The sequence below is a fragment of the Falco biarmicus genome, chromosome 12 (genome assembly GCF_023638135.1).
Source record: "Falco biarmicus isolate bFalBia1 chromosome 12, bFalBia1.pri, whole genome shotgun sequence".
NCBI classification, from domain to species: domain Eukaryota; kingdom Metazoa; phylum Chordata; class Aves; order Falconiformes; family Falconidae; genus Falco; species Falco biarmicus.
In genome coordinates this window covers 22132813-22144721 of record NC_079299.1, presented here as the reverse complement: position 1 = coordinate 22144721, position 11909 = coordinate 22132813, and the positions used below count along the sequence as shown (strand labels likewise).

General features: G+C 38.6%; 1 protein-coding gene across 1 annotated transcript in view; it reads left to right on the top strand.

Moving 5' to 3' along the window:
* Nucleotides 1–43: 43 nt before the first annotated feature.
* Nucleotides 44–11909, top strand: part of TTC27 (tetratricopeptide repeat domain 27) — a 126612-nt gene continuing 114746 nt past the window's right edge. The window contains exons 1-3 of the mRNA XM_056357635.1: nucleotides 44–288; nucleotides 3031–3208; nucleotides 9234–9363. Of these exons, the coding sequence (XP_056213610.1) occupies nucleotides 201–288; nucleotides 3031–3208; nucleotides 9234–9363 (396 nt within the window). The 5' untranslated portion in view covers nucleotides 44–200. The remainder of the gene's footprint in view (nucleotides 289–3030; nucleotides 3209–9233; nucleotides 9364–11909) is intronic.

The window sequence follows — 11909 nt, the reverse complement described above, 5'->3', positions numbered from 1 at the left end:
CTCCTCCCGCCTCCGCCGCCGGCCTGCTGCCGCGCCTGCGCGGCGCCGCGTCCTCCCGGCGTGCCCCGCGACGGTGTCATGGCGGCTCCCTGCGGCCGGTTCCTGCACATGGGTTGAGGGGACGCCGGCAGCGCCTGTCAGCGCAGAGGCAGCGAGGCGGCAGTGGCGGAAAGCGGGGTGGGGAGAGCGGCGGCGGGAGTATGCTGGCTCTGGAGCGCTCCCTGCTGAGGAGCTTCCTCAGCGCGGCGGAGTCTCTGGAGTGGAAGCAGGGCGAAGTCGCGGCGGCAGGTGAGGGGAGGTCCCGGCCCGGCGCGGGGAGGGTGCCCGACCGCTGTGCGCGACCGCTGCTGTGCGTGTCCGGAACCACCGGGGTCTCGGCCGGCGCCGGGCTGAGCTGGTGCCGCGGCTGGCGGCTCCCTCCCCCCGTGCCTGCTGCGGGGGTGGTCGTGTCCCCCCTTCCCGCCCTTTTCTGCTCCTGGCCGGGCTCAGGGGGGCCGCAGCCCGGGGGAGCGCGCGCAGTGCCGCAGGCAGGGCTGAGGCGAGCGGCGCGGCTGCCGCACCGGGGCCTTCCTTAGAGTCCGGCCGCTGCCCGCTTCTTGTGGGCACTCGGGCCGCCGGGGCTTCCTTCGGCTGCCCTGTGACCCGCGAGTCAGAGTACTTGTCTGAATTTGGGCGAAAACTCGCTCTCGCAGCAAAACATGAGGAGAAAAAGTCTGGCATGAACTCCCGGATCTGTGTTTTGTTAGTTATTTAGTCATAGTTGCTTGAGGGAGCGATGGAAAGTACTCCTTGAGGGGGCTTGGTTAGGTTGTTACTGACCCAGTGTTCCTGCAGGGAACGCAGCAGCTTTTAAAATGTAACATTGATCACGAAAAGACACTTCCATATTTCAGATAGGCTAGAAATACAGTTGCGCTCAAGTCATGTGCTGTGCTTTTTAAGACATTTAGATGTTGTAGCATATGGAAAGGCCAGTTTATCCTTACCCAGGAACTTAATTTTGGAAAAGAATAGTACAGACCTACTCAGCTCTACTTCCTTATGTTACTTTGTATTTAACACTCGTTGTACTGTCCAGGAAGGTTAGGTGTCATGACTGACATCTGTCAGATCTGTCTCATCTTTTCACTGAGAGTTGTGTACGCTGTTTGTGGTGTGGTTTTTTGTCTTGGTTTTATTTAGTGTTCTTTTTTTTTTAAGTAGTGTGCTTCTATAAGATGTGGGGAAGATTGTTGAAGAAAGGTGTCTTGCATTAGAGATAGAAAATGATAGGGTTTGTGACAATTCTTACATGGGCCCTTCTTATTGATGATCCTGAAACAAAATTTAAGGACTGTGACCTGGAATTTGTATGTTGTCTTATAAGAAGTTAAACACAGAATCAAAAGCAGGTTTTGTGTGCTTACAGTTATGTTACAGCATTACTGGAAAGAGAAAACCTCAATATTCTTCGTTAGCATCCTCACAGCCAGTACTTATTCTACAAACTACAGCATTGCCTGTCTGGCAACTGTAATCCAGTATAAAGAAGTTGTCTCTGGTGAAAGTCTCCCCAAAGCATAGCTTGGAGAAAGTTTCTCATTATTTCTGTTCTCTGTGAGAGTATGGTGTCAGCAGGGCTGCAGTATCATTACTGTGCTTTTGCATATGCCCTTCAAGGTACATCGTTCAGCTGATCATTGTAAAGAACAAAAGTAAATTGTGGCCATCAGCCTGGTCCAGAGAGATTAGAATGAGTGTGTCTCTATCACCCATTCCTACCAAGTTGTCCATCGCTGCTCTTGTTGGTTCTGCGCTCTGTCTTCCTTTATGTCTGAAATTTAGAATGCTTATTTTAGCTGGATGAGCTTGGAGTTGGTGTTTGGTGTTCACTTTCTTGCATAGCTGCTGCTTGTGTGGATCTTTACCTGTGCTGTTGTTAAATTAGCTAGCTCGGGTACTAATACTAGTGTAGCTATAGTAATGCTTGAGTGCATGGGAGCTGCAGTCCCCAACTAGAATCACAGATTAATATTAAGGCACGTATCCTATGCAGATCTCTGCATTTACTCAGCTGCACCGTTATCAGCATCTGCATCAGCTAGCCTAGAACCAGTTAGTACATCTACCTGAGTTGTAGCCACAGCTGCAGCATAGGCAGATATGTATTTTTGCTCAAGAACAGAAGGTTTATACATGGTGAAGTTGTTCTGACAGCTGCTGGATTGATTGCACTGTGGCTACAGTATCTGAAGAAGGAAGATAACTTCTGTGAAAAAAGTTGTAGCCGGGGTCAAGAGTTTGATGGGTTTGAAGCTTCTTAGGAATCAAATGTATAGCGTTTCATGACTTACCTTTATCTTGAGAGGCTTCAGTGGAGAAACATTCATGGATCTAAATCCACCTTTGTAGTTACTCTGAAGAATCTAACTCCATACGCAGACTTCTCATTGAGAGAGTGAACTTACCATAGGAAAATAATTCTTTTATAAAGATAAAATAATATTGCCCATTCTTTGTGAATATTCTAAGCATTTAAAGGAAGGACTGAGTAGTTCCTGCAAATGTACATGAGAATTTATTCACTGAACTCTGCAAATACTGAACCATTTTTATTTGTTGCATTTCCCTTAAAACGGTTCTGTAGTCAGTGAAATTATTGTCTTATCTGTACAATTTTACTGCAGCACACTCATATGTTTTGGAGGAAGAAAACTTGTGATAATTGAAGTCATCCTCAACAATTATAGCGTATGTGCTTGAAAGGCCATCCATGTACTTTTCCTCAAATTTCAGTGCAAGTTTTTGTATTACATTCATCTAGCAGTTTGTATTTCACTATAACGTTAATACAAGTTCTGTAAAGTTTATTTGGAATGAAGTAATGCGTGCTATTGCTATTCTTGGTTTTGGTGCAACTGCATTCAATGTAATGAAGAATCATTCTTTGAAAATTCCTTGAAAGGGGAGTGGTATATGTTTTTATTTGACTAGGTCTTGTAAGTTGTTTGAAAGTTGACACTGACTTCTATTATCTTTTTTTTTCCTCAGAAAGTGGATCACTATTGCAGTTGATTTTTGATGGAAAATATGAGGCAATATTTTCAAATTCGGCCATCCAGAATGTTTTCAGTGCATCTTCTGTGACAGAGGACAATATTGACAGTTACTTGGAGAAACAGATTCTAGCATATCTGGACCGTTCTGCAGAGGCTGATAACCTGGAAAGGTGAAAATTGTTACTTATTATATGGAAGACTAGGAGAGGCCATGTTTTGTTTTTATGACAGACATTTTTAAAAATTTTATATGTGACACAGTACCTCCTAAATTCTTGTTCTGACAGAAAAAGAGATTTCTCAAGTTGTTCCTCCCGCTCCCTTGGGGTATCGGTTCATTATCATTGTTTCTTTCACTGGATAGTATTGTGATGTGAGGGTCTGCTGAAAACACTGGCTTTATTTGCAGTGATTACCTCTGAAGCCACTGGCATAAAGAAGCCAACAAATGTAAATTCATGTTGCCATGTATCATCAAACAATTTATTAAGTTTTCTCTCTGGAATGTTGCATTACATTTATGTGACTACTACAAGTACCATGTAATGTTACTGTCTGAGCAATGCCTGTATTTCTTAGTCTCATTCATAGTAAGATTTTCTACTTTTCTTAATGTAAAATGAGTAAGGTATTACTCATGGATGCTATTCATTGCTTAATTATTTTCTTCATAAGACTTTCTCTGGTAGATTCGCTCTAATTGCACTGCATGTGCTAATTCTTGCAGTTAATGAGTCTGACTTTAGTATTTACAGTTTGCCACATCAATAATGAACAGACTGAAATCGATCCCGCAAGGGATAGTAGCAGCAGAAAACTATATGCATGTGTGTAAGTGTATATATATATTTGTTTGTTTCTAAAAGGTGAGGGTGGGGAAAAGTTCTGCTGAAAGAAGAGCAAAAGATAAGAGATAATGAAGTAAAAATAAAGTAAGAGGAAGGTAATGTGTTGCCAATAAGTGTGGTTGAGTACAAATGCCAGTTATACTATGAGAGACTTAAAAGCAAGAGTTGTTGCTAAAATATCAGAGTGGAACAAATAGTTGGAACCTCTAACATACTGAGCTGAGACTTGTTAGTGATAGTGTGTCAAAAGCTTATCTTCTAGAGTGGTATGCAGTACAACGTGCTCTTGTTTTCTGAGTCTGAAAGTTCAGAGGTTGTTCCTGGACATTTTGTCTCTAGGTGTGGGGTGGGTTTTTTCTTTATTTCTTACTCTGTTGTGCTGTTGCTGTTAAATGTTAGCTGGAGTTTAGATGGTAACAGAGAAATTTTTAAATATTGCTAGATTCTGTCATCTTGCAATAGTTTATTCTGAATAATGTGGCAAGGAAAGAAAGATTGGTCAGGGCTTGAAACTGACCCAATCCTGATCTTAATCATTATTTTAAATACATGTTGCTGCTTGAAACGTGTTCCTGCCTTCATGAACCATTCAGCTTCTTGAAGATAATCATAATCTATATCATGCACTCAGTAATAGTTCCTATATATCCTGTCATGGTGATGTCTTCTCCTGCTCCCCCTGTGAGCTTTTATTGGCGTATATGGCATTTACAGGACTCTACTGCTGCTGTCCTACTGCTGACAGCAAAGGAATTTTTTCCTCAGGTGCTCATGCTCCAGCTCTTTGGTCTTTGAGGTTTTTCTTGTTGCCCCTGCACCGCTAGGCAGCATTAGAAGCCCCCTTGTCAGAAGATATGGAGAGAGGTCTGCAGTATTTAGACTTTCAGAAGCAGACAGAATTTCTGCCTGAAATGGCAGCCTGAAGTTTTATTCAAAATGAACCCACGTAGTCTTCAAAATGTATCAGTGTCTGCCAGAAACATGTTGTTGTTTGTAGAGTCAAGTGACTTTTTCAAGCTCGATTAGTAACAGTACAAGCTTTGAATTACATTAGCACTGGAGGAAGTTGTGACTTTGTCTTGATAGAAAAACTTCTACTGAAAGGCAGATAATTTCCAATTTTATGTAGGCACTGCTTATAGCACTTAAATCTGTTCCATGTGTGTTTGTATCTAATGTCTTTCTAGGTTAAAATGTGTTACATAGGGCCTGCAGGTAGGAAAAATAACTATGCCCTGTCACTTCCTTATGGAAGGAATTAATCCAGTATTTGCTCTCTGACCTTCCATTGCCTATGGTGAAAATGGTTTTGTCTGTTTTTTCTATGAGTAAAATGTACTTTACAGCTGAGTCACAGGAAGTGTGGCAGACCTCTTAAGTTCTAGATCAGAAAAATCAGAGAGAGAGACTGGTTTTTTTGTGATTGAGTAGATGGGATAAGTTCAAATACATGCTTTTTTTCCCTGAACTGCAAGTTGTAATTCTGGACATTAAAGAAATCAATGGGAGTTGAATACAGTTGGATAATGTTAATCTTATTCTTTTAGCACAATATAAACATAGTACAAAGTGTAGTTTCATAATAGTGTTAAAAGAACTCCTAAGGAGTTCTTTTTCTGAAGCTGAAACTGAGCAGCTTGAGGGCAAAACAGCTCAAAATTTGGATCTAGGTTGCAATTTCTTTGGACATAGCCTGTAATTTTCCCCACTTTCAAATCCATGGTTCTGTAAGGAAATTATTTAACAGTATTTTAAAATTTGCTGCAACTTTTTCTATCATTTTAACTGCTTCCCTCCTTCCCCTGCCCCAGACATGTTTTTCACTATGGCACTTTTAACTTTTATGGCTTAAAAATGAAATCTTAAAGCATTCCTTACAATAAACTTAGTGAACCGGAGATTTATTTTTATTACTTTTTTTTCCTGCTGTCGCTACTCACTTCAATGGTTAACGGTTATCTTCTACAAAAACATGGCTTCGTAGCTGTATTTTACATCAGCAAATTGTAGAGGATGAAGCAATAGTATACGTGTTACCTATGCAGAGGTGGAATGCCTTTTCATGTTTTCCTGAGCTCCATGCGAAGGGGGTGCATTCACTGGCTGACATACAGTTTGATTCTAAAGACTGAAAGGAAATAGTGTGCAGGACACAACAAAAAGACACGATATTTTCAGAGAGTTTGTTTCAAAATAGCTTGAAGGTCTCTTACTAGGTTTCATTCCGAAACTTAAAGGAACAAGGAAACGAGTACTAACACTTGTTTTTATTGACCAATTATTTCCTACCTTCACCTTATTCAACGTATAAATGAATACCAACCTTTCCAAAACAAATCCATACAATAAAGCTTGTTAAGATTTCTCAGCCTGAACACTGAATGGTATTTCTCTTGGGGCGTTGGTTGGTTAAGTGGTATGCTACATTATTGAAAATAAAAAATGAGTAAGTTCTTGCTGTTTCTGCAGTTTGATGTATATGAATTGGGGGGGGGGGAACCAACAAAACTATGCAATGTCCGATTTTGCTTGAATTCTCTTCTGGCTTCATTAAAAAGAAGAGACCAAAGAACCTGTAACCTAACCACATCTTAAGCTTAGCCTGGCTATTATTTTCTCACTCTTATGTTTTGTTTGGAAATTCTAGCATTACATGCAAATCCATTATTTTTTCAAATACAGATGCGCTATTATTCTTTATTTTCGAGTAAGATTAGGTATAGCAGTATGATATTACAGTAGAGCGTATATAAGCATCTGATTTTACATCATGGATCACAATCCTATTGGACTTGGTGTAAACAGTGTTTAAAAAAAAAAAGGGCAGCAAAACCCCCATTCACACAAAGAAAGGAAGAACAAGATGGATAATACAGCCATATGTCTAAGGAGATATAAGAAATAAATTAAACTAGGTCACCATAGGACATGGGACACTAGCAGCAGTCTCTACGTTTCAGGCAGCACAGGAGCATTTTTCAGGCAGCATTTGGGAGGTGAGCATTTACAGTTCTGCGTATAAGTGTGAAGGGCAGTCAGGGAGACACAAGGAATTTTTTTCTGGGGAAAAAAGGGGGAGGGATAGGCAAGGGAGGCTAGCATTTGGAGGGATTAGAGCTTGGAATTGACTTTCTGATACAGAATGAGTGATAAGGAGACTGGAAGTTGGTCATGGATCTGAAAATGGGGGAAAACAATTGGTGATGACAGATGAGCCAGTGGAAAGATAGAATCCCAGCCAAAGTAATGGAATTGGTTATCAGTTGTTGCAGAGGCCTTCTGCATGGATATAACCATGTCAAGACTTTAAGGAGTTTTGCCTGCCAGATAGATAGATGTCAGTAATGTTAAAATAAATAAATTATTAGTAGAAATAATAGTGTAAATGATAAAATAATGAAAATTACTCTGAAAGAGATGGTTGATTATTCTCTGTGCTATCTTGTTGGAAGAAGGGTTCACCGGAGTCAAGAAGTCGCTCAATATGAGTTATGCATCTTGCTCAACTTTATTAGTTTCTAACACTACTTATATAGAACCAATACACATGCATATTCGTAAAGCAGAAATATAATTGGTTAGTAGTCTCTAAATGCACGTGGTTCTCACACCCCTAATTATCATGACTAAAATAAGCATTCTGTCCATGTAGCTAATTGTGTTGCTGTGCTTCAGCCTTGTAGTTTGTTACTCCCTGTTTTCCCATACCGGTCCCTATCTTTCTTGGCCCTGCACCTGCTTTCCCAGCAGCTGTATCTTGTTACAGCCACGGCCTGTTGGCACAACCATAATTACTTGGTCTCAGGATTCAAGAATAGCTCAAGGCTACCTTTCTTGTTATCTTCAGCACAGCAACTTCAGTACATTTCTGATTACAGGCCTATTCTAATACCAGGCCTGAACTATCTTTCCTCTCGGAAGCTTTGAAGCATAATTTCTCCTGGAAGAATAATTGGAAAGTGTATGTCTGTGTGTGTAATGGTAATAATTTAGTGTACAGTAATTTTTAATGCTTTGTGTTCTTGGGTTATTTTGAAGTTTAATGGTAAACTTAGGTATGTATTTACATAATATTTGCTGGTGGATAGTTACTGGCTGAATAATGACAGCTAGTAAATGTTATCTTTTTTCATTTGACAAGAACTCTTTATCCTAGTCCTTGTCCTCTAACTCTCCTGAAGGCTTAGTTCATTTACTTTTTCTTCCCAGTCAAACATTCCCCACCCCTGCTTTCTCATTGTTCTGCATCTTTTGTCACATACTTGCCCACCAGCCACTTGATTGTGTGTGGCTTTTCTATTTGACTTTGGGGTTTTTGGGACTGTATAAGACTTTATCCTTTTGTTTCAATTTGGAAGATTCTTGTACCTTTAAGTCCCTGTTTTGCAGGGGAAAAAAACCTTCCAAACCTAAAACCCTAGGTTTTTGCAATTCACTAATGCTCCTTAACATACCAATTTGTAAATCATAAACATAACAAATGTTAACTTTTAGTAGGTAGGAGATACGTTACAGATGTGACAGGGCCCTTGTTGATACATGACTAATCATAACAAAATAAGGTTCTAAGTCATTAAGGAATCATAAAACAAACTAGAAATTTGTGTAAATCTAAAAGTCTACATCTGTTAAATCAACCATTAAATTCTGAGGGATTTTGCTGTGCCTTCTACAGACCACATAGATAAAGATATAATATCATAATGATGTTAGATGAGCTTAACCCTGTAAATAAGGAAAATTTGACCATACTTAGTTTCAGGAATGAGACAGTCTTATAATTCTATCAAAGCATGATTGAATGAGATGACGTTTGCTGCCAAAATATTTGAACCAACTTGGAGGTGATAGTTTTGGTATTTATTGATGTTCATTTAATTGTTTTATTATCAGAGGGAGTGAAAATAAACAGCTATGTCAAAAATAAGCATGCTGGTTTGGAACATATACTAATGCAATACCTTGTTTGAAAATGCTGAGGATTAGATGTATCATAAGAAAATATAACAACTGTGCAATAGGCAAATATTTTCATCCTATGCTAATCTCCTTCTGATGTCTGATAGTTAGATACAGCCTTAAATTTCAAAACATATGAACTAACTGCTTCCAAAATGTGTGTCTTTAATTGCAACCATTATAAACAAACGCATTTCCAAGCTTTTTAGTTCCCCCTGTGCCTTCTTGTATACCACATACATTGCATTCTCCTAACAAGAGAGTGATTTTTTTATTATTATAATTTTTAAGGTTGAGGGTTTTGAATTAGTACAAGAATTAATCAGATCTTGTAGCCTTAATTAAAAATGTAATATGTTGCTAATTGCTTTTCTTACCTATATTGCAGGCAGAGGGTGATATTTCTCCTTGGTGTGGGCAGTTTGCAGCTCTTCGTTCAAAGCAATTGGACTGGGCCTCCTGTTCAGTTAAAGCTTCAGGACTTTTTGCCACCTGCATTGTTACAGAAATTCTGTGAGGTATACTTGGATTTTAATAAGCTGTCCTTTTATTGTCACTGGTTTTCACAAATAACCATAACACATAGATGTGTCAGAGAAGGCACATCTGTGAGCACATAGCTAGAATGAATTGACTTAATCATTGATCCTGCTGGGTGCTATTGCAAGAATCTTCAGCTATATCAGTTTCATAAGCAGTGTCCTAAAAGTAGTTACTCTTCCTGCTGGAGATGTTGGTTTTGGATGGGAACAATATGTTTATTATATGGGAGTATTTACTCAAAGGGCGTTTGCAGTCAATAAACTTTTTGTTTATTTTGGGATGCATTCTTAGCTGGATCAAAGAAAAATATTTGTAAACAGCTTAGGCATTTTCACTCCTTAGGGTAAGGTAGAAGTTACATAACCTGCAAGTAGCAGAATATCTGGCAAATACTAAAAGAACAGTAGATTTGGAAGCTTAGTATCCTGTTAGGCTCAGGGATGATGCCAAGTGAATTGTAGTAGTTTTAGTACAAAAGCACTTAACTCAAATAGAGCTTTTGGAAGAGGAGAGGAATTTAGGAGATGAAACTGAGGACTGTCAGTTTTATCTACTTTGGCATCTTTTTATGTAAATAACTAATCAACATCATAACTTTTTTTAGTGAGCCTGGTGACTGTCCTGCACCTGTGGTTTAGTACAGCTTCTTGAGCATTAATTGTTCTCTTGGAATTAAAGCTATGGTAAAATACTGATACTGCAGCGTGTCCACTGATGTCTACTAATGCTAAATCTGCACATGAGTTTGAATTTAGAGTTTTACTGTGAATAAAGTACGGACCATGAGCAGTGTAAATGCTGTGAACAGTGGAATGAGGGGAAGCCTGGGTATATGAAAAGCTTCACATAAAACAATTGAATCTGTGTTGCATTATCCTGGCATGTTTTTGCAAGAATTCTCTTAATTCATGAAGTCCTGCCCTAGGTTTGTTTGCAAGGTTGTATCTCTAAATAACTAATTCAGATACAGTATCTCTCCCCCTTTTTTTTAAATACATGTTTATCAGTTTGGTTTATCTTTTAGGTCTGACATGGTGTGTATCTAGGCTTATTTTTTGCAAAATTTTTGATACTAGAAATTCAGATCTCATTTTCTGATGACTAAATAATTAACAGTGGAAACAAAGTGTCCTAAACCTGGGGTGTCAAAAGAGAAGGAATTTTAAATTATGCTATTTCTGAGGGGGAAATTAGTTCAACTAGCCTTTATATATAATACTAAAAAAAAAAGAAATACAAACTCATTTCTTCCATTCTCCATATAATATGTTTATAATCTTTAAGATTACAATATCAAAATATTCTTAAAATCTGTGGGTTCTGTATATTGAAGAACTCTTTAATATTCTAAGGTAGTGTATATGCGCAGGGTGTAGTCTAACACAGAGGCTGCAGCCCAAGATGGTAGTCAGAACTGCTGTCACTGACAGAGGTCAGACCTGTAAAACACAATGTTCATCATTTCTATTGATCATCCCATTTATTGTCTTAGTGGAAGAATGAGATACTAATTGCCTGTTGAATAAGGGAATACATGTCTCTTGTTTAGCTTCTGATATGTTTCTGCTGTGGCAGTGAATGTAATGTATTGAAAGATGTTTGCTTACATAGAGGTGGTATTCCAGAAACTAAATAGGCAAGAGATTATAAAGGAAAACAGACTTGAGCATACTTGATTCCTAACGAGTACTGCATCAGACTTCGATATTGCTGCAAGGTGTAGCTATTTTTGCATTCAGGCAGAAGTTTACCTTTATTTATATTACTGCCAGCTATATTATCATCTTCTGAAAGGGTAGTGGTTTGATGTTTTTTTTTTCCCAAAAGCACTAAATGTTTATGTGCTAAAACAGAACATTGTGGCCTTTTCTTTATTAAATGTCTTAATTCAAAAGCTTTTGTATGTTTTGAATTAGCTTTGTGTACTTCCTTTTCTTTTCAAGGATTCTTAGTATATCAACACTCTGTAAAAATGAACGTTTTGATAAACTGGCAGTTTTAAGCTTGCATTAATCCAGCTTTCCTCTCCTGCACATTCAGAAAAAGTGGGTTAAAAATATAGCACTGACTTTCTCCATCTGTAGTAATCTTCCATATTCTGTCATCAAGACTAATACAGACCCTTTTTAAATAGACCTCCCATTTTTCAGATTTTCAGACTAAAATGATCTTTTCCCATGTCAAGGTTAAAAAATTATGTATTTATGTTTCTTTTAGCTTGATCTAAGTAATGTCACTAACATTCAGCCTTAAAAGGTCTCATTTATTTCAGGAATAATTTCAAAACTATTGTTATTATTTTCAGAACACTTTATTGGATTAGTCTTAAATTTATGTCTTCAGCCTATATAACTGCTGCCATTTCTATCCTTTGAAAGTTTCACCTCTGGGTCAGTGACGTAGTTTCATTTCTGCTCCCAGATAACTTCCGAATGCATCATCAATTTCCTATGAGTGCATTAAGACTGCATGAGACTGTAATTAATTTCAGTAAAGAACAAATACAATAGCCTCTTTTAGA